The sequence below is a fragment of the Durio zibethinus genome, chromosome 1 (genome assembly GCF_047325235.1).
Source record: "Durio zibethinus cultivar Kanyao isolate XHJ-2024 chromosome 1, ASM4732523v1, whole genome shotgun sequence".
Lineage (NCBI taxonomy): Eukaryota > Viridiplantae > Streptophyta > Magnoliopsida > Malvales > Malvaceae > Durio > Durio zibethinus.
The window spans coordinates 841,212-864,130 of NC_143162.1; the positions used below are offsets into that span (position 1 = coordinate 841,212).

At 34.8% G+C, this 22,919-nt stretch overlaps 3 protein-coding genes and 1 pseudogene across 5 annotated transcripts; 2 read left to right on the forward strand and 2 right to left on the reverse strand.

Moving 5' to 3' along the window:
* Window positions 1–490: 490 nt before the first annotated feature.
* Window positions 491–7,533, reverse strand: LOC149520232 (disease resistance protein At4g27190-like). Of its 3 annotated transcripts, none has more exons than XM_089754350.1 (8): window positions 7,372–7,533; window positions 6,985–7,007; window positions 4,928–6,875; window positions 3,433–4,756; window positions 2,501–3,274; window positions 1,551–2,306; window positions 1,226–1,423; window positions 491–1,113 (listed from the first exon to the last, which is right to left on the reverse strand). In XM_089754350.1, the coding sequence occupies exons 3-7, from the start codon at window positions 6,856–6,858 to the stop codon at window positions 1,262–1,264; spliced, it is 4,947 nt and encodes a 1,648-aa protein (XP_089610476.1). In that variant the 5' UTR covers window positions 6,859–6,875; window positions 6,985–7,007; window positions 7,372–7,533; the 3' UTR covers window positions 491–1,113; window positions 1,226–1,261. The 3 variants fall into 3 exon arrangements, with proteins under 3 accessions (XP_089610476.1, XP_089610500.1, XP_089610523.1); XM_089754374.1 differs by having other exon boundaries at window positions 6,985–7,072; XM_089754397.1 differs by lacking the exon at window positions 6,985–7,007 and having other exon boundaries at window positions 4,928–6,893.
* Window positions 7,534–10,677: 3,144 nt separating this feature from the next.
* LOC149520233 (polyubiquitin 11-like) lies at window positions 10,678–12,260 on the forward strand. Its single transcript, XM_089754439.1, has one exon. It carries the CDS (start codon window positions 11,372–11,374, stop codon window positions 12,062–12,064), a length of 693 nt encoding a protein of 230 aa, XP_089610565.1. The 5' UTR covers window positions 10,678–11,371; the 3' UTR covers window positions 12,065–12,260.
* On the forward strand, window positions 10,690–11,178 carry LOC149520234 (polyubiquitin 11-like; annotated as a pseudogene).
* Window positions 12,261–17,669: 5,409 nt separating the features above from the next.
* LOC149520235 (NAC transcription factor 47-like) lies at window positions 17,670–18,681 on the reverse strand. The gene is made up of 4 exons (XM_089754721.1): window positions 18,492–18,681; window positions 18,262–18,319; window positions 18,022–18,151; window positions 17,670–17,876 (listed from the first exon to the last, which is right to left on the reverse strand). Exons 1-4 carry the CDS (start codon window positions 18,679–18,681, stop codon window positions 17,670–17,672), a joined length of 585 nt encoding a protein of 194 aa, XP_089610847.1.
* Window positions 18,682–22,919: the final 4,238 nt, after the last annotated feature.

Here is a 22,919-nt window from a genome sequence, read left to right on the forward strand (position 1 = left end):
TCTAGCATATTTTTATTTATGGCTTAAAAAATAAATTGTAAATTTTATCTTTAAATTTATTTCAAATCCATCAATCTATTAATATAACATTAGAATTTAAATAAAATTTATTAGTTATTAACATAACATTAGAATTTAAATAAAATTTATTAGTTATTAACATAACATTAGAATTTAAATAAAATATATTAAGTGTGTATGTGTATGTTCGTCAAAGCATCACATACGATAAATTTCTTTCAAACTAATGATATATTGACTTATGATTAGTTTAGTGCCAATTTTTCGTAGCTGAAAAAGCAAAGATAAGGAGTAATAATGAAATTTATTTATAAATTGTGGAACAGAAATCATTTAATCATAAATAACAAATTAAAACAAGAAAAAATATTTGACACCGCAAATCATTGATGAACAAACTCATCAATACAAAACCAATTTTGTTTTTGTTTTAAGACGGTGACAAATGGGGTAAAACAAAAATACCATATCGAAAAAGCACAATTTTCTCATTCAAATAGTCAAGGACACCGTATATAGGAAACCTGCCATGTGAGCAAAATAAAAAAATAAAAACTAATTACTGGCTGTCTTCGACCTTTCTTTTTTTTGGATAAAATCTAACGTTATTCATCCAAAGAAATCAGGAGTCTTGATACAAAACATGCTTGCCACCACGAAGGAGCAGCGAAACCAAAGTTCCGGAACAACAGAAAATAATTGAAAAGTGCAGAACATTAGTCCTTTCTTTCCATATATATAAAATTATTTATAGAGACGAACTGATCAGGCAAGCTTTAGGACAACGGCAGCCATAGAATTCGCCTTGAGATTAGCAGTTGCCTATTCAAATTCAGCATTTCGTTACCAACTGCTCTGTTTGTCTGAGACAATCCCAAAATAAAAGACTTCACCTTATGAGAAAAAGGACAGGAGAACATTTATGATCTCTCTGCATACTGGAGCAAAACTACATAATTAACAATTTTGTAGCAGAGGTTGAAGAATTGTTCCAGGAGCTAGTTCTCGGTAGAGTAGCTAATCAGCCAAAAATTGCCATCCAAGCAATGACTGAGTACTGTTTGTGCCTAATCTCCTCCCAAGCACTAGCAACTGTAAAAATGCCAAAAGAAGTAGTGGACTTCAACTTAACTATCCAAAAAAATCCAACTTAACAATTCAAAAATCTGATCAACAAATAAAAGAAGAAATAAATAAGACCTACCTTATGATACGAAGGCAAGATTTTTGTACTTTGTTGTCAGATATTTTCTCCTGGTTCTTCCATGTGTGGAGGTAGCACGTTTGGTAGATACCAACGATACCAATATGTGTCTTTGCCGGTAGACCTGTTTGCTCCATCCTCTATTCCTTGAATTGCAGTTGCAGTTTTGACCGTATCTTTCTCAACAACTTGGGATGTCTTTCCAACCAATTAATTAAAAAGTCACTATATATGAGATATGCTACTAATCTCTATGAAAAATTGCCTAAAGACGTGAAAATAATTTAATTTTTTTGAACATAGGGGAAATAGTGTTGAGTGATACCTGTGTTTTGGCGTGAATAAAAAGATTTGAATCAACTGTAAAAGCAGTAGTTATCTTGGGACATTCTTCTATCGTCAAAGACCGCAAAGATTGGAATATAAAATGATAACCCTCGGGGATGCAGCTCAAGAGGCTTGGCAATTTCCCAAGGAATAAAGCTTCTAATTGAGGGATGAACACCCTTTTCCCATCTCCGGTGCTCGCTCTATCTTCATGTTCAAACAAATGCTCCAATTCCAAGGCCTCTTCAACTATGAGATATCTGAGTTTTGAAAGATAACCAACATAACTAGCAGGGAATAGGCGTTTCAAGTTTTTGCACTTTCCAATTTGCAACCTGGTCAAATTGGGGAAACATACTTGGACATGAACTTGTGACGATGAAATTTGATCCGCGGCAACGATTTGTTCCAATGCTTCGCATCCCCATATCTTTAGATATTTCAAGTGCAACAAACTCTCAGCAATCGTTGGTGAAAAAACATGTCTCAGGCTCTTGCAATGAATCACTTTCAATGTAATAAGATTCTGAAGGGTTACATTTTGGACAGGATCCTTCCATATAATGCATAATTCAGGTAGAGTTTCCAATCGCAATACCCTTAAACTTGAAAGATTATATCCACCTTCAGTCTGAAATACCCTCTCATGATATTTAGCAGCCAAAATATCCAAATTTGGTGACTTTTGTCTCAATTCAGGGACAATGGTGTCACGCTGCTGGTTCTTATGTCTCACATTAAAGAGGCAAAACTCCTGTGAACACAGAAATAACCCAATCTTATAAACCTTTAATAGGGCTAATACTGCAGAATTTTGTTTTGAAACCTGTCTGATAATTCTATATCTATGATAAAAATGATAAAACTTCTGATGTGTGTGACTATGCTTTGGCTATATATTATTATCAGCAATAAAGAAAAACAAAAAAAAGAGCGCTCATTGGATACCTTTTGGGCATGCATAGAACATGCTGAATCTGAATGAACAAGAAAACTTGTAGTTGTCTTGGAACATTCTTTTACTTCCAAATATTCCAATGTTGGGAACACAAAATGATAACACTCTGGGATGAACCTTGTGAGGCTAGGTAGACTTTTAAGGAATAATCGTTTCAGTTGAGGAAGAACCAACTCTTTCTCATCTTTGAGGTCTGTTTCATCTTCATGTCCGAATATTTGCTCTAATTTGGAAGCTCCTTCTACTTTGAACTCTTCGAGATTAAGAAGACAATGAGCAACACTGATTGGGAACAGACATTTCAATTTGTTGCAACCTATGATCCATATTTTTCTTAAACTAGGGAAGCTTATTGTAGGTTGAAGTTGAGCATCAGATGAGGATGTTGAACTTTGGTCCCGATCAATTATCTGCTCTAATGCCTCACACCCCTTTACACATAGGAAGCTCAAATGTGACAAATGTTGGGCAAGCATTGGTGGGAAGACGTATCTCAAGCTCTTGCAGTCAATCAACATCAGTTGTGTGAGATTTTGAAGAGTTTCTACTTGAGTTGGACCTTTCCATATAACCTGTAACTCAGATAAGTCCTCCAAGTGTAGTGTTTCTAGACTGAGAAGGAGGTAACCACCTTGAAGCTGAAATATCTCTTGACAATTCCCAATTGTCAAATATTCTGAATCTGATGATGACCTCTGTCTCAACTGGGGTCCTACTCTGGTGTACAATTGGCTATTATTCCCAACCTTAAAGAGGCGTAGCTCCTGTCAAAACATGCTCTTATTTGATTGTATTGTGAATGTTTAACATAAATACATAATCCTACTTTTTTTTTCTAAGAGTAAAGTACTATACTAGAATTCTAGATCTCTTCCTAATAATTAAGATGCATAAAATTATCGGCGAAGAGAGAGGGAAGTACCTTTATTTGAGCCAAAGTCCTAGCTGGCAGTTGAGCAGTAAAATGAGTCAGTTGGGGACATCTGTACATTTTCAACTCTACCAAAGAAGGCAATTTGACAAAACAATTTTCCGGACAGAAAGTCTTCAAATTCATTAAATTTTGAAGCACTAATGATTGCAACTGTAAGAGCAAAATATCCTTTTCATCCTTCTCTTTTGCGGTGCTGAAAATTTGTTCTAATTGAGAGGAATCAATTATGCAAAGGCTTTTCAACTGTGGAAGACCTTCAGCCATTGACATCGGGAAGACATGTTCCAATCTAGAACAATCAATTATCCTAACAGTTGTCAAATTTGGCAAGCACAAAGGACGCAAAAAGGAGTTAGGTGATATTTCTTCACCATCTTCTTCGTAGTCAGCGATGATTCGCTTCAATTCAGGGCAATGGAGTATCTCAAGTTCTTCAAGCTGAATCAAACCTTGAGCAAGGGAAGGCGAGAATAAAGATGTCAATTTGTCACAATGTTGTACTCTTACAACCTTTAGACTTTGGAGACTTACATGATGAGTCTGTCCTTTCCATATGCACCATAATTCTGGTAAGAACTCTAATTCCAAGTACGTTAACATTGAGAGCAATTGTGGCTGATCATGTTCTCGCTTGAAATGAAGAAGCTTATCCATTTCAAATACTACTTGCATCTGACGACAATCTTTAATTGTTACCTTTCTTAGATTTCGTACCCCTGGATCTGCAGAGATCATGTCCATACAATTTCTTATTGTCAACTCTTTTAATTTTTGCAGGAACTCTTTCGGAGGCAGACCATTGCATAACTGCTTCAAAGAAACCATTTTAGTCATGGTCAATTTCTCCAAATTAGAGAATGCAGAGGTTGGCGATTGGTGCTGAGTAGTATCGATCAGACATTCAATATCCTTGCAATCTTGAAGTTCAAGAAAAGACAATTTCTGGAGGCCTCGTCGATCCAAGTCTGGAACAAGATTTTTATAACCTGTTATGCTATCCAAGGAAAGATCTTCCACATTGAGAAGCAACTTTTTAAATGCGTCCAGTGGGGATTCCTTTATTTTCAAGGTTTTAGAGGTGGGATAGTGATCATGTTGCCATTTATTTACCATTATCGCGTACCTCTCCATGTTTGGGAACACGAAATATTTTGAAAGGCATTTAGAACGAACGCACAAGGTAAGTGCCTTTAAATGGGGCAACAGATTTAGCTCTGAAAGGCTTGCATTGCTTCCCTCTCCACTTTTTTCATCGGTTGTCCATTGTTCAAAGCTAGGATAATCAATGTATAGCTCTTCCAGGGACAACAATCTAGAAAAACACAAAAATATCAAAGCAATCAGATCAATATAGGAACTACATTAAATTACAAATGAAAGGATGAAACGATCAAGGAATGCTTATGTTGGTTTCATCAGAAAGGTATACCAAAATTTTCCTCTGAAGAAATGGAAAACAAACATTTGAACAATACATACGTACCTTGGGAGCAAGTTGATGGGAATCCTCTGAAGCATTCCGCATGTTGATAGATCCAGCAATCTTAGGCCACTCAATTCCCTTAGCTCAATTGGTAACTCGTAGATATGAGAACTGCGAAGGTCTAGAATCTCAAGTTTCTTCAATTTCGCCAATGATGAAACATTCTCGAGTTTGCACTTTTCCAAGCGCAGAGTTCGAAGATTTGTCAAGCCTTGAAGTCCTTCAAGTGACAACAGAACACTTTCAAGGGTTAAGACTTTGAGGGCTTTCATTCCTTCGAAAAATGCACCTGAAACTTTGGTTGAACCATCTCCACCCACAAACAGGGTTTCAAGCTTTGGGCATTCCAGTCCATCGGGAATCCTCTCTATTTTGTTGTTCATCAAGGAGATTGCTGTGAAACATTCAAAACTTTCTCTCCTAGGCCATTCCTTCCATCCAAGGCCTGCATTTACCATGAATACTTTGTCTCCTCTAGATGTTATCCGGTGAGCAAAATCACGAACCACGTCATGCATTTTCACACATTTATCTTTACGACTATCCAACAACAAACCTGAGTTTTTAAGGTCTTCTAGCTTGGCACGCATCTCCGTCCTTGCATCGTCAATTGAACTAGCATCATGGAACAATCCTTGCCCGACGCCAAATCTGGTCAAATCTTCAATACTGATATCATAATCTTCGGGAAAAAGCGAACACAGTAGGAAACATGTTTGGATCTTTTCTCCCGCTAAACAATCATAACTAATCTTGAGACGCGCATAGATGGCTTCATAGCTATTATCAGAATGTTGGCTTTCTTTTAGCTGTTTATGGGCTACTATCCATGCATCAAGAGTTTTATGTTTTAGGGCCCTTGCTATGGTTACAATTGCAAGCGGCAAACCCCTGCATTCCCTGGCAACTTCCATTGCTACATCACGCGAGCGGATACCTTCAGAATCATTTTTTAGATCTGCATTTTTTTGGAACAAATCCCATGCTTCATCCTCTCCTAAAACTTCCAGATCAATCACCGGATGGCAACTCATATAAGAGCATACTTGTCGAAGACGCGTTGTCAAAAGGATTTTACAACCCATGTGATCTTCACCGATTGGAATTCCAACATCATTCAAGTTGATGCTAGTCCAAACATCATCAAGAATTATGAGAATTCTCTCCACATTTTTCAGTCTCAGCCACAACTGTCGTGCTTTTCCTTGTTCGCTTTTCTTATCAAACTCTAAACTCAAGAGATCTGCTATTTCATCTTGAATTTTGTCAATGTTTACATTTTGAGACACGGTAGTCATCACAACTTCATCGAAAAGCTTCAATTCTTCAGCTTTCTTTCCGACTTCTTTGACCAATGTGGTTTTACCCACCCCTCCCATCCCAAGCACTCCAATCATATTCACAGAATCAATCTTCAGCGCCTCCCAGATCTTATTCAAAACAGATGTCGAAGATTCTGAAGGCACAAAATCCTTAGATGGGAGGAAGTTGGGCAGAGTAGCACGATGGCCAATGCGATTGGGATAAAATTTTGAACTCTCTACAAGTTTAGCAATCCCAGGCGTCTTCTTTGCTATTTTCTTACCAAGCCTGTAACGACAGTTCCAATTTGGACACCAAGTGAGACATGGCTTGTTTTCTTGTATTTCATTTTCCAGGCTTTCTACTTCTTCTATAACTTTATCCGCCTCTTCTAGCCACTTCTTCACGTCCTGCTCAATTTCTAGAGTTTGCCTTCTGGCCTCCTCAATATCATTTTGCAGCCGAGTTTGTGCCGATGACAATAATTGTTTCTGTTCATTAAATTCTTCCACAATGTTTTGAAAACAAAACACGTAACGAAGATTACTTAATGCTGGCCTCACCACGTATCGCTCCACCAGGTTTTCCACGACACCAGAAGCGACGGTTGTAGCAAATTCAGCAGCCATTAATTCTTCAAAATGATCTGAGTTGAAGATCAATTCTATTAAGTAAAATTATTGAGAGTGCGAGAGAGAAAGAGACACAAATAGAAGAAGAGATATTGCATATGTGAGAAGCTCGACATCAAGTACCTGACTTTTGGGGGGGAATTGCCCTTGCGAAATATGAAGCACGACGAAAAAGAATTCAGTCGATTAAACCACACAATAGCTACAGTAACTAAAACAGCGGCATAAAATTAAGACAACATTAAGCTGACAAAACTATCAATTGTTTGAGCAAATCAACGGAAATGTTTTTAAGTGTTTTAGTTTGAAAAACCAAAGTGTTTTATATTAAGAAATAAAACAGAAATAATATTAACATTGTTGATCAGGTAATTTAGTAGAATATAGATTGAAAAAAGTTTTCAAAAGAAAAGAAGTTAATAAATATATAAAGCTAAGGACAGAAGTTATAGATTGTAGTTCATGATAAGGTGGAAAAAATAGAAGCACTTTTCTCTAAATAGGCTTTACCTCAAGCGGGCTTCCAAGCTAGCTATAGATTAAGCGGCTGATGATCACTGGATTTAAGAAAAGATCACCATCAGAAAATCAAAGAAAGAACTGCTCTGCTGCTTTCTACCTTCTTTTTTTTTTTTTTTAGTCCGAGTGTTTTTCTGTGAGGAAATTTAGCACACCATCAAAATGCGGTCGAACGGTTGGGTTTGTAGTCGGAGTTGAGAAAACAAATCACCAATAGAGGAGGAATTTTGAGTGCACGCTCCAATGACGAGAGTGTGGAAAATGTAAGCAATTGATCAATGGATTGGATGACATGTGTGGACAAAACAATAAAGTTAGTGCCATAATTGAGGTGGAGAATGTCGCTTTAGTGAAAAATTCACTTCTAAAATTCAAGCGAATGGGGTGGCAAACTAATTACTAATCTAATTACTGTTGGTATAGGTGGCAATTGGCGGGTTTGAATCAGGTAATTTTGGAATCACATTATCTTAAATTCGAATGATTTAGATTTAAATCATTTTAAATTCAGATATTTTCAGATTTAGATCATATCATTTATTATCATGTCAAAATAAAAAAATTTTATTTTTAAATTTTTAAAAAACATACAAATAAAAAATAAAAAAATTTCCTAAAAATTCATAAAAAATAAATATTTTTGTTAAATAAAAAAGTTAAAATTTGAAGGAAAAAAAAAAGAAAAAGAAAGGGATTGGGAAAACGGTGAAAGAGGGAAGGGGGGAGGCTTTAGCATTGCCAATATCGTGGTTGATAAGTCTGATTGGTGCTGATTCGCCGTGTCTGGAGCAGATTAATCCCATTTCAACCCGAATTGACCAATCGACTGTGGCGACGCCTCCTCCCATCCCTTTAACCCCCCCCCCCCCCCCCCGGTCACCTCATTCTCTTCTCTCTCCTCTTTCCGTCCATCTCCCTTTCTCTATTCTTTTCCTTCTTTCTTTTTTTTTTTTTTTAATTTTGAATTATGAAACCATATTTTGTATTTGGAATTTTTGTTTTTCAAATTTTTTCTATTTATAGTGATGTAATATTTTGTTAGCCTGCATGATTTTATTAAATATTTATATTACGTAGTAATTTAACTAATAATGTTAATTTAAAATATTAAAATATATGATAGAATCAAAATTGGAGTATTTAATTAAAATTTTTAAAAAAAATTAAATTGATATAAAATATATAGAATAAAAATTTAGATATCTAATTAAAAGTTTTTTTAAATATTAAATTGATATAAAATATATAGTATAAGGGTTAAATCAATACTTAACCCTTAAAAATTTTAGGAATGAATTTTAAGATTATTATTCTGTACAACAAAGTAATATTTAAACTTTATAAGAATGAATATCATTATTTGTTTATTTATTTGTTATAAAAATTTACTAATTTTATACAAAAAATCTTAATAGTCAACCATCGAATTTCACTTGTCAAGTTTAAAAACTCTATAACTAATTACACTGTATGAATAATTTTCTCTGAATTAATGTATATGTTTTCAAAAAAGAGACTGAATTTATCCTACTAAATTTATTTTATACACAGTAATCTCCATGCATTTGCAGCGTTAATGTTACAGATGTAATCATCTCTACTAATCAATTTCATACAAGTTCTCAAAGCTTATAAAGATGTGGCTCATCTTGTTGAAGCAAAAAGTAATTAGAAAAAAATAACAATATATAGAAGGAAACTTTGTATGTTTACATATATGTTATACTATCAGTTATCAATACTTACTCTTATTTGAACTGAAATTTTATGTATATGTAAATCTGTTTATCAAATATATTGAGAATTTTTTACTCAATCATTAATTAATAGTTCATAGTGTTGATCAGTTAAGACTCGCACAATCAACATTATATGAGTATTAACTCAAATGAAATTCATCTTGAAAATATTCTTAATGGTTGTAATTTTAAGAGTAGTTAAGTATTTCATATTTTTCTTAGTTCAGTTAAATAAATAAAAATTTAAAATTTAATTCAATTATTTCTTAAAATTAGTTTTTAAAAATGATATTAATAGATTTAATGTTTAAATTAAAAAATATGCAATCCATTTTTACATCCTCATTCAAAGGCATCCTTTATATGAAAAATAAATATAAGTTGAGAAGAGTATATTAAGAATTTTAAAAAATAATAAAATATGTAATAGAATTTGTAATAATGTAAATAGAGGTTGAAAACTTAAGGGTAGAGTAAGAAATTCAAAAAAATTAATAAAATATGTAATGAAATTTTTAATAATGAAATGTAAATAAAAAATTTTAAAAGTTACTGAAAAATAAAAATATAATATTTATAGTATTTGCTCATATGTTATGTAAGTTAGTCATATTTTTTAAGATTACTGAGTTCAACAAAATTTATGCTCGTAATGTTTTAAAATATATAACAATTGAAGATTAAGAATAGATTAATTTTTTTAATAACTTGCCTAATTTTAGTCGTATGAATGCATAGTTTTAAGCTTTTGCCATTTTATTTCCTCTATTTTATTTACAAAAAAAAAAAAAAAAGACTCACTACGCGCAACGGTACACACGGAGTTGAAATTTACGTGGCAGTAATTCATTGGTTATCTTATGGGCAATATCGTCATTAAGTTGGCAAATTCCATCTACAAAAGAGGCGGAGATCTCCAAACCCTAGCCTCCTTGTCTTTCGTCCAGCGAACAATTTTAATTTCAACGCTTCCAGGCTTTTTCCAAATTCTCTTTCAAGTTAATAATGATTGTTTCGATTTCAATTTTTAATTTTAATTACTTTGAATTTTGATTGATCTTTCCGTAGCAATCAACATTTTGATCGTCTTTATTTATTAAGAATTACCTTTTATATTTTTTAATTAATTGAATCTTGTTTGTTAATCGTATTATCTTGAATCTGTTGCCTGGAAGGAGGATAGCTTAATTATTGGTGAAAGCTTTCAATAGATCGTCTTTGTTTTTCGAAATTCAGTTGTATAAATGTAATTTTTTTTACTTGTCGCTACGGGTTCTTTGAAATTCTTAATTTTAATTGCTATATTATTTGTCGCTATGACTTTTGATCTACACTCGGTTTTTTTTCATGATTTTGAATTTTCTTTTTTTTTTTATTTTTAATTTCGAAAGGGGCTTGTTTTGGTTGTCATGCTGATTTTATTTTTGTGTTTTATGTATCTACTAATCTATCGTTGGTCCATGAGTAATGATTTTTGTGTTACCACTTTGATTTTTCTGCTAATCTTTTAAAACTTTTGAGATCCTAATCCGTTGTTGATCCTTTGGTTGTTGGTCCCTTGATTTAATAGATGCAAATCTTTGTGAAAACCCTCACTGGCAAGACCATCACCCTTGAGGTGGAGAGTTCTGACACCATTGACAATGTGAAGGCTAAGATCCAGGACAAGGAAGGGATCCCACCAGATCAGCAAAGTCTTATCTTTACTGGCAAACAACTTGAAGATGGTCGCACGCTAGCTGACTAAAACATCCAGAAGGAGTCCACCCTCCACTTGGTTCTTCGTCTTCGTGGTGGCACGCAAATTTTCGTCAAGACTCTCACTGGAAAGACAATTACCTTGGAGGTTGAGAGCTCAGATACCATTGATAATGTCAAGGCTAAGAACCAAGACAAGGAAGGAATCCCCCCAGACCAGCAGAGGCTTATCTTTGCTGGAAAGCAGCTTGAAGATGGTCGTACGCTGGCAGACTATAACATCCAGAAGGAGTCTACCCTCCACCTCGTGCGTCGTCTTCGAGGTGGCATGCAAATCTTTGTCAAAACCCTTACTGGCTAGACAATTACCCTTGAGGTTGAGAGTTTGACACCATTGACAATGTGAAGGCAAAGATCCAAGACAAGGAAGGGATTCCACCAGATCAGCAAATGCTTATTTTTGCTGGAAAGCAGCTTGAAATAGCCACTCCCTATCTGATTACAACATTCAGAAGGAGTCCACCCTCCACCTGGTACTTCGTCTCCGAGGTGGCATGCAAATATTTGTTACGACTCTCATTGGAAAGACAATTACCTTGGAGGTTGAGAGCTCAGATACCATTGATAATGTGAAAGCCAAAATTCAGGACAAAGAGGGTATCCCACCAGACCAGCAGAGATTGATGTTTGCAGGAAAACAGCTTGAAGATGGAAGGACTCTTGCCGATTATAATATCCAGAAGGAGTCAACTCTCCATTTGGTTCTCCGCCTTCGTGGTGGTATGCAGATCTTTGTGAAGACTCTGACTGGAAAGACTATAACTTTGGAGGTTGAAAGTTCAGACACCATCGACAATGTGAAGGCAAAGATCCAAGACAAGGAGGGTATCCCCCCAGACCAGCAAAGGCTCATCTTTGCTGACAAGCAGCTTGAAGATGGGAGGACATTGGCTGACTATAATATCCAAAAGGAGTCAGCTCTTCATTTGGTGTTGCGACTGCGTGGTGGCATGCAGATCTTTGTGAAGACCTTAACTGGAAAGACAATCACTACTTTGGACGTTGAAAGTTCAGACACCATTGATAACGTGAAGGCAAAGATTCAGGACAAGGAAGGGATCCCACCAGACCAACAGAGGTTGATTTTTGCTGGAAAGCAGCTTGAGGATGGGAGGACTCTTGCAGATTATAACATCCAGAAGGATTCTACACTGCATCTTGTCCTTCGCCTTCGTGGTGGTTTCTAAGTTTTAAAGCTTAGAATCTGGTTAAGCAATTAAAGTGATTGGTTGTTGGCCATTTGGCTTTAAATAACATCAGAAACTCATTTGGATTAGATATTTGGTTTATCGTTTATGACTGTGTTGTGGTATTGAACCTTTTGCGGGTATGTTAGATCTATAATATATTTCCTGTTATAAATGTCTTATTATATTTTGGTTTGTAGGTTTATGGATCTTTATCAATGAGCTCTGCTGCAGCTGCTTTGTACTTGTCATTATTACATATTTAATATGCTTCTGGTGTGTGATACCTTCATATCTTATACTGCTTCTGGTTTGCCAATAACTGCGGTAAGTTTCAAGAGTGGGAGGTATGGTAGAAGTGTTAGGAAAATAGGGTCCAGTCCCATGTAAGTGGTTTTGGACCAAGTAAAGGCCATGGGCCTTGATCTTTTATTTTACACAGAGCCCTAGCTACTTAATAAAAAAGAGGTGGGGTTGTTTAAGGGGTGTGTCGACAACCAAGCAGAGAAAGAAGAAAAGCCAGGAAAAGCAGAGAGAGAAAAAGGAGAAGGGAGAGTTGGTTAAACAGAAGTCAATCCGTGGTCCGATTAAGTTGGAACCTTGTCAGGAGGTTTATGATTCAGAGTTATACATTCTGAACGGTGAAGATCGGGTTTGAAGCTCTCTAGGAACAAATCCATGGTGTATTTGTTGAGTCACTTATTTGGTGAGATTTCTCCAATTGTTTCTCTAGTTGTTGATTAGCTCTAGTTTTAGCTAGAGAAGAACTTTGTATAATTATTATTTAATAGTGAAGATTTTTCTGGTGGCCCGTGGTTTTTCCCTCTACACTGGAGGGTTTTCCACGTAAATCTTGGTGTGCTTTATTTTTCCTGCGCATTTGATTATTGATTGTTGTCTATTGCTTCTGTATTGTTGTGATTATTGCTTCAGGCGCAACAAGTGGTATCAGAGCGAGAGTTATTTTGAGACATCGATATAGAAGCAACCCAGGATAGAAGTAAATTCTGTTTGAGATCATGGAGGGTGATACAGGTTCCATGATAAAATTGACAGCATCAAATTATTCAATTTGGAAGCCTATGATGGAGGATCATCTATACTGTAAAGATTTGTATGAGCCAGTATTGGGTGATTCGGCTAAACCAGCAGATATGAAAGATGAAAGCTGGAAGAAGCTAGGTAGAAAGACGCTGGCTACAATCAGAAAATGGGTTGATATCAGCGTATTCCATCATGTAGCGCAGGAATCGGATGCTTACATTGTTTGGGAAAAATTGGCAGCATTGTATGAGAGAAAAACAGGTATGAATAAAGTTATACTTGTTAAAAAGATTGCAACTTGTAAGTCTAAACATAGATCTAAGTCTAGAGGTAAAGTGAAGTGTTTCCATTGTGGTAAGGCTGGTCATATAAAACGAAACTGTAGAATCTTAAAGCAAGAGCGAAAAGATGAGAAAGGCAAAAGTTTAGATGATGGCAATGTTGCAGCAGTGAATTCAGATAGTGATTCAGTTACTTTGATTTGTACACATGTTGATTGTAATCATGTTAGTGATCCCGGCATTGAGTGGATAGTTGACACAGGAGCGGCATATCATTGTGTTCCTAAAAGAGAGTTTTTTACAACTTACAAAGCAAGAGACTTTGGTTGTACCAAGATGGGAAACAAGAGTGTGTCGCAGATTGTTGGGATTGGTGATATTGGTGTACAAACTAGTACAGGCTGCATGTTAACTTTAAGAGATGTCAGACACATTCCAGATATGAGAATGAACTTGCTTGCTATTAATGTCCTTGATAAGGAGGGATATGAAAGCCGATAAAAGAATGGACAGTGGAAGCTTCTCAAAGGATCTATGGTAGTTGCAAGGGGAAAACTATGCTGCACAATGTATAAGACATGGATGCAATTGAACGGTAACCAGGTAAATACCGTTGAAAATGATGCTTCAACAAACTTGTGGCACAGGAGGCTGGCACACATGAGTGAAAAAGGGTTACAGGTTTTGGCAAGGCACTCTCTCATTCCCTTGACCAAAGGTATGTCTCTCTATTCATGTGATTATTGTTTGTTTGATAAGCATCATAGAGTTTCTTTTCGTAAAAGTTCTCAGAGAAAAAAAATAGATTGGAATTAATTTATTCTGACGTATGTGGTCCCACTGAGGTTGAGTCATTAGGTGGCAGCAGATATTTTGTTACTTTTATTGATGATGCTTCACGTAAGACTTGGGTGTATATGTTGAAATACAAAAGTCAGGTACTGCAGTATTTTCAAAAATTTCATGCCATGGTTGAAAGGATGACAAGGTTACCCTTGAAGTGTATTCGAACTGATAATGATGGGGAATACACATCTAAAGGCTTTGAAAAGTATTGCTCAAAGCATGGGATCAGGCATGAGAAGACAGAACCTGGAACACCGCAGCATAATGGTATAACTGAAAGAATGAATCGCACCATTGTGGAAAAAGTCAGATGTATGTTGAGGATGGCAAAATTACCAAAGCCATTCTGGGGTGAAGCAGTCAACACAGCTTGTTATTTACTTAACAGGTCACCATCAGTTCCTTTGGGCTTTGACATTCCAGAAAGAGTGTGGACAGGGAAAGATGCTTCATACTCTCACTTGAAAGTTTTTGGGTGTAAAGCATTCATGCATGTACCAAAAGAGCAGAGGTCAAAGCTTGATAGTAAAGCTACACAGTGTGTGTTTGTAGGATATGGTGATGAGGAATTTGGCTACAGGGTATGGGATCCAGTAAAGAGAAAGACAGTCAGAAGCAGAGATGTGGTCTTTCATGAAAAAGAAACCATAACAGACCTTAAGAAAAATGAGAAGACTACACGAGTTACTGTTGAATGTGATGTTTCAACACCGATAGGAATTTCACAAGAAAGAGCCACAGATGGTGAAAATGAGCCAGAAACAGAACTTGGGGATATGAATGAGCCAGCCATAGTTGGTGATGAGCCAGATGCTATTAGTTTTGAGCAGGAGGAGCAATCTTCTCTACCTGAGAGTGTTGAGCAGGGGGAGCTACCTTCAGCATCAAGTGATGTAGAGTCTCAGCTCAGGAGATCTACTAGAGAGCGCAGGCCATCTACCAAGTATTCAAGTTCAGATTTTATTTTAGTTACCAGTGAAGGGGAGCCAGAAAGCTTTCAAGATGTGCAGGCTACTCCGGATAGAGAGCACTGGTTAAAAGCAATGAAAGAAGAGATGAAGTCATTACGAAAGAATGGTACTTATGATCTTGTTAAACTTCCAACAGGGAAGAGGCCATTAAAGAATAAATGGGTGTTCAAGTTGAAAAAGGATGGTGACAAACTAGTGAGGTACAAAGCTCGATTGATAGTAAAAGGTTTTTCTCAGAAACCAGGCATCGATTTTGATGAGATTTTTGCTCCAGTTGTAAAAATGAGTTCTATTCGAGTGGTACTGGGATTGGCAGCTAGTTTGAATCTTGAGCTTGAGCAACTTGATGTTAAAACTGCATTTTTGCATGGTGATTTACAGGAGGACATTTATATGAATCAGCCTGAGGGTTTTGAAGTGAAAGGGAAAGAGCACTTAGTTTGCAAATTGAACAAAAGCTTGTATGGCTTGAAACAAGCTCCGCGACAGTGGTACAAGAAGTTTGATTCTTTTATGGTGAGTCATAGCTATAAAAGAGCAGCAGCGGATTCTTGTGTGTATATTAAACAATTCCCTAATGGTAACTTCATTATCCTATTATTATATGTTGATGATATGTTGATTGTAGGACAAGATGCTAGTATGGTTTGCAGGTTGAAAGAACAATTGTCTAAGTCCTTTGATATGAAGGATTTAGGTCCAGCAAAGCAGATTCTTGGTATGGACATTATCCGAGATAGGAGAGCTGGAAAGTTGTGGTTGTCACAGGAAAAGTATGTTGAACGAGTGCTTGGTAGATTCAACATGCAACATGCTAAATCAGTTAGCAGTTCACTTGCCAACCATTTTCATCTAAGTAAGAAATCTTGTCCAGTGTCTAAGGAAGAGCAACTAGCTATGTCTAGTATTCCTTATTCTTCTACAGTCGGTTCTTTAATGTATCTTATGGTTTGTACAAGGCCTGACATTGCTCATGCAGTTGGTGTAGTGAGCAGATTTCTTTCTAATCCAGGGAAGGTTCACTGGGAAACAGTAAAATGGATTTTTAGATATTTGAGGGGTACCTCAAAAATGTGTTTGACTTATGGAGTTTCACAACCAATTCTAGAAGGGTTTACTGATGCTGACATGGCAGGCGATCTTGATGGTAGGAAATCTACTTCAGGGTATTTGTTCACTTTTGCAGGAGGAGTTGTATCTTGGCAGTCTAAGTTACAGAAGTGTGTTGCTTTGTCAACTACAGAAGCTGAGTATATTGCAGCAACTGAAGCATGTAAAGAAATGGTTTGGATGAAACGTTTTCTTTTTGAATTGGGGTTGAATCAGAAAGAGTATGTGGTATTTTGTGATAGCCAGAGTGCTTTAGATTTGAGTAAGAATACCATGTACCATGCTAAAACAAAGCACATTGATGTTAGATATCATTGGTTACGTTCAGTGATTGAAGAACAGCAGATGCTATTGAAGAAAGTTCATACTGATAAAAATGTGGCAGATATGTTGACTAAGATACTTCCCAGGAAAAAGCTTGAGCTTTGCAGTAACTTGGCCGGAATGAGTTCCCTGGCCAAGGTAAGTTCCAAATGAAATTGCTATGGTGATGAATCTCCTTCAAATGGGACTGGAGGGGGAGATTGTTAGGAAAATGGGGTCCAGTCCCATGTAAGTGGTTTTGGACCAAGTAAAGGCCATGGGCCTTGATCTTTTATTTTACACAGAGCTCTAGCTACTTAATAAAAAAGAGGTGGGGTTGTTTAAGGGGTGTGTCGACAACCAAGCAGAGAAAGAAGAAAAGCTAGGAAAAGCAGAGAGAGAAAAAGGAGAAGGGAGAGTTGGTTAAACGGAAGTTGATCCGTGGTCCGATTAAGTTGGAACCTTGTCAGGAGGTTTATGATTCAGAGTTATACATTCTGAACGGTGAAGATCGGGTTTGAAGCTCTCTAGGAACAAATCCATGGTGTATTTGTTGAGTCACTTATTTGGTGAGATTTCTCCAATTGTTTCTCTAGTTGTTGATTAGCTCTAGTTTTAGCTAGAGAAGAACTTTGTATAATTATTATTTGATAGTGAAGATTTTTCTGGTGGCCCGTGGTTTTTCCCTTTACACTGGAGGGTTTTTCACGTAAATCTTGGTGTGCTTTATTTTTCCTGCGCATTTGATTATTGATTGTTGTCTATTGCTTCTGTATTGTTGTGATTATTGCTTCAGGCGCAACAAGAAGACTGTGAATGTTACATTGCAGAGATGATATGAATTTTTTTGGTTGTTGTATGGTAAGAGAGATGATATAATTTCTATTAGCTAATGATAAAGAAATTAAAAAAATTCCATTCGAATAAGTAAATACTAATATGACATGTATATTTTCTATAAATCTATGTACATTTTAAATGGGCTTGAAGAGGTTTTTTTTTCACATATACACCATAAATCAATTATTTATTTCTCTTTGCTGAACAGTCCTATATAGACAATAAATCAACTTCCTCCAAATCATCAAAGCAACCATTGGTTTTTTGATAAGGAAAAGGGTTATTAGCTGTGAGTTGAAAATAATCCTCAAACAAATCATGGCCCCGATCCACTGTTGGATTCAAAGTTTCATTCTCTTCCTCCTCCATATTCTTATCTTTCTTCTTGTATATCCTACACAAAACCCATTCATCAAGCTGCAACAAAAATAACTATATTAGAATAAAAATCCAACAGATTAATCCCTGAATTCTGTAGTTAACCTTCAATATTTTCATCAATAATCTTTCTCAAGGAAATCTTTTAAGAATTATAAAGGGAAAGATGGTCGAGGTAGTCTACCTGGAAACCATTCCCAGCAGCACTTTCCTGGCTTGTAGGTGAAGTCTTGTTGTGAATACTATATTCATGCATTCTCCAATCCGTACTTCTTACTTGTTGATTCTCCTTTTCAAAGAAAGCATAGAACTCCCTGTATCCAATAGGGTCATTTTCATTAGTCTAAAGTGATAGTTTTTTTTGCAATTCTTCTTCCAAAATCCTTCAGGAGTAGCACGATTCAGCCTATATCCTTTGGGGTACTTTCGATCTCTACAAGCGAAAAAATACCACTCCGTTTCTGTAAGTGGCTTGTACATCCCTAACAAAACAATAGTAGCAGTAAGTCTTTCCTTAAGGCTTAAGCTCACACATGTAAAATTTAATTACATTGCTATATATTTATATTAAAATAAACTCAATTAAAAATTTTAAATTAAATCATGAATGGGAAAAAAGAAGAAATTAAATGAAGTCAAAGTGCTAGTAATTACCAGTGAGTTGTTGAGGATTATGTTGGTAGATATTAACTTGTTGAATGGTATTAGGGAAAATGGGTTGATTCATAACCTTTTTCTTCAAGAATTGTTCAATCAACTCTTCATCGCTGGGAAAGAATCGAACTCCAACAGGAAAAGAGTTTGAGGTATTCTTCAATATTGTTTTCACCTTCTTCTTGGCCATCCGTTTGCGTTATGGTTAGCTTGTTACGTTGATCATTTTGCTCCATTTCTTCAAATTAAGACTGAAAGAGGATTTTGTTTCCATTAATATATATAAACATAAGTACTTGCACGCATGCATACAAATAAATATTATTGATTACGCAATTGAATTAGTTGTACATGCGAACATTAATTAAAGATATAAGCACGTCTTTACTAATTCAAAAATATAAAATGAAATTAAATTTTTTTAAAATTTTTGATTTGGAAAAATAAGGAGAGATTTGAATCATATTTTTTAAAAATTAAAAATCATACATCAATTACTGAATTTAATGTTTGGATGCAAAAAATTAAATTGACATAAAATAATCATTATTAATTTAGATGATTAATTACTTTTTATATGAAATATATATTAGCTACTAATGTGCGAGGATTCGGGAAGATTTCCGTTTAAAAACAATGTTTAGTTTCTTATAATTTATAAAGAAAAGATTCTCTACAAACCCAAGTACTTGACCCGAGAACAATAGTATTATTTATAATTATGCAAGATGCATGCTAAATATCTCATGGTAATATTTTACAAGCATGTATATATATATATATATATATATATTAATTATATCTCAAATAATCTTATAAATGTTACATTTCTCCCATTTAAATGTAAAATGTATCAATTATCCTTAATTTTTGTGTAATATTTTTTTTTATACATGATTTTTAAAATTCAAGTTTTAGATTTGTAATATTTTTAAAATATTTCAAATTTATTTAGTTCATTAATCATCATTAAAATTAATAGAATATGCTAAGATAATATTTGTATGGTGTCAATTTCAATTCAAAAAATCAAACAAGTCAATCTTTTTTATCATAATAGATGTTGAGATGATAAATTTCATTAGAATTTAATGACGCTGATAGAATATTAGGTGACTTTGGAATATTTTAAAATTTAAATTTAAAAAATCATCAATAAAAATAAAAAGTTACACAAAAACCATATATATCTAATTCTATTTACTTCTCATTTTAAAAATAAAGATATTGTAAACATTGATTACATAATTAAACACTTGTGGCCTTATATTATTTCCCAAAGCAAATGTTAATCTAGTCATGTCTACAATAACTTTAGTACTATTATAGAATTAACTACAGGTATAAGCTCCTGCTTTATACAAAAATTTGCATGCATGTAAAATGAAGGAAGATATTTTAACTTTTGCATGCAAAATAATTCGTGTCAAATGTCATCATGTTGCTAAATGAAAAAAAGAGGAATATAATTAATTAAAAATTCGAGTGAGAGATGATGTATCAACTAATCACAAAATTAAAATCAAACAGGAAATTGATAAGCATGCGAACTTGCGATACTGATATAGCCAAGGTAAAAATTAGAATCATCATCCTTTTGGCTTTGCCATCTTCATGTGTAAAGAACCATTTGATAAATTTTTTCTGCCTTTAATGAAAACCAAGAGAAAAGAGAGCAGGAAATGCCATTATTGCTTGGATGATCGTTATTGACAAGCTTCCTACCAGACAGACCCAACTCTTGAGGAGGTCTATCTGTCAACTCCAATTGTGTGTTTTTGGTTTTGTGATCATAGTGCAGTGTGATCTAAAGATTATCTCTTTATCACTTGAGATCTTATTGAGCAGGTTTGGCAACAAGTCCATCATCTTATGTGGCATTAATATACTGGGAAGCTGGTAATTGGTCACTGAATTTTGGGACACTGTAGTCATCACATCTTCATCGAAAAGCTTCAATTCTTCAGTTTTCTTTCCGATTTCTTTGACCAATGTGGTTTTACCCACCCCTCCCATCCCAAGCACTCCGATCATATTCACAGAATCATTCTTCGGTCCTCCCATATCCGATTCAAAACAGATGTCGACAATTCTGAAGGCACGAAATCCTTAGATGGGAGGAAGTTGGGCAGAGTAGCACGATGGCCAATGCGATTGGGCTCAAATTTTGAACTCTTTACAAGTTCAACAATCCCAAGCTTCGTCTTTGCTATTTTCTTACCAAGCCTGTAACGACAGTTCCAATTTGGACACCAAATGAGACATGGCTTTTTTTTCTTGTATTTCATTTTCCAGGTTTTCTACTTCTTCCATAAATTTATCTGCCTCTTCTAGCCACTTCTTCACGCCCCGCTCAATTTCTAGAGTTTGCCTTCTGGCCTCCTCAACATCATTTTGCAGCCGAGTTTGTGCCGATGACAATAATTGTTTCTGTTCATTAAATTCTTCCACAATGTTTTGAAAACAAAACACGTAACGAAGATTACTTAATGCTGGCCTCACCACGTATCTCTCCACCAGGTTTTCCACGACACCAGTATCGACGGATGTAGCAAATTCAGCAGCCATTAATTCTTCAAAATGATCTGAGTTCTATTAAGTAAAATTATTGAGAGTGCGAGAGAGAAAGAGACACGAATAGAAGAAGAGATATTGCATATGTGAGAAGCTCGACATCAAGTACCTGACTTTTGGGGGGTGGGGAATTGCCTTTGCGAAATATGAAGCACGACGAAAAAGAATTCAGTCGATTAAACCACACAATAGCTACAGTAACAAAAACAGCTGCATAAAATTAAGACAACATGAAGCTGACAAAACTATTAATTGTTTGAGCAAATCAACGGAAATGTTTTTAATTGTTTTAGTTTGAAAAACCAAAATGTTTTATATTAAGAAATAAAACAGAATTATTAGTAACATTATTGATCAGGTAATTTAGTAAAATATAGATTGAGAAAAGTTTTCAATAGAGAAGAAGTTAATAAATTTATAAAGCTAAGGAAAGAGTTATAGATTTTAGTTCATGACAAGGTGGAAAAAATAGAAGCACTTTTCTCTAAATGGTCTTACCTCAAGCGGCCTTCTAAGCTAGCTATAGATTAAGCGACTGATGATCACTGGATTTAAGAGAAGATCACCATCAGAAAATCAATGGAAGAACTGCTCTGCTGCTTTCTACCTTTTTTTGTCTGCCTGGTGTTATTGGATTGAGCGTTTTGCTGCTCAATGGTATTGAACTTTTGGGTTATACTCGGAATTGAGAAACAAATCAACAATAGATGTGGAAGTTTACATGCACATTCCAATGAGAAGAGTGGAAATGTAAGCAATTGATCATTGGATTGGATGACGTGTGGACAAAAGCAAAAATTTGGTGCCATAATTGATGTGGAGACTTTCGCTCAAGTGAAAATTTATTTCTAAAAATTCAAGCAAGTGTAGAGGCAAACTAATTACTAATTTACTCATTACTGGTAGAAGTGACAATAGGCAGGTTTGAATTGGCTAATTTTGAAATCGTATTATTTTAAGTTTGGTTGCTTTGGATTTAGATTATTTTAAATTCAGATCTTTTCAAATCATTTATGATTTTTTTTTTTTGGTTTGAAAAAAATATAAAATTGAATTAATCAGGTCATTTCTTTAAATTTAGGAAAAATGTAATTATTTTAATATGCTTTTGAAGTTTTAATCGAAAGTGGTAGTTTGAAATTTTTATGCTAAATGTGTCCCATATGTCATACAGGTTCAAGTTTTGAGCCTTGATTGTTATGATTAGAAAATCTTCATAGCGTTTAAGTTTTAAGCCTTGATTTTTGTGATTAGAAATCTTCATAGCACTGTTTGTTTACTTATTAATCAAATCGTGGGAGTTGGTTTCCAAGGGGACATCGTAAATATAAAATTATGACGAATTCTATTCCGAGATCTTAGGTTCCAAGCAAAATAAGGGTGAATATATAAGATTTACAGAATGGAGCAGAGATTTTCTTTAATTTCTTTGAATAGTTCAGATCCAATGACTTTTTGTATGTACTGAGAAAGAACAAAGAATTAGAGTAAATTTGGTAAAAATATAACAATTAAAAAATATTTTGTAAAATAGATTGTTAGAGTTGTTTTTTTATAATTCAAAAAGAATCTTGAAAATAACATGATAAAGAAAAAAAAAAAAAGGGTCAGATGTTGTATTATTTTTAGTAGAACATACCATGATAAAAGAAAAAAATTGAATTATTTAGCATTATTTTTAGTAGAAAATGTCATTATAAAAAATAAATAAATAAAATAAAATTTTCATATTTTAATTTTATGATTATTTTTTCCTACCACATCATTTTTAAAATTACTTTTTAAATTATAAAACAGTTTCTAATAAAATTTTCCATATATGGAATATTATTTTATCATTCCAAAATTTAAAGT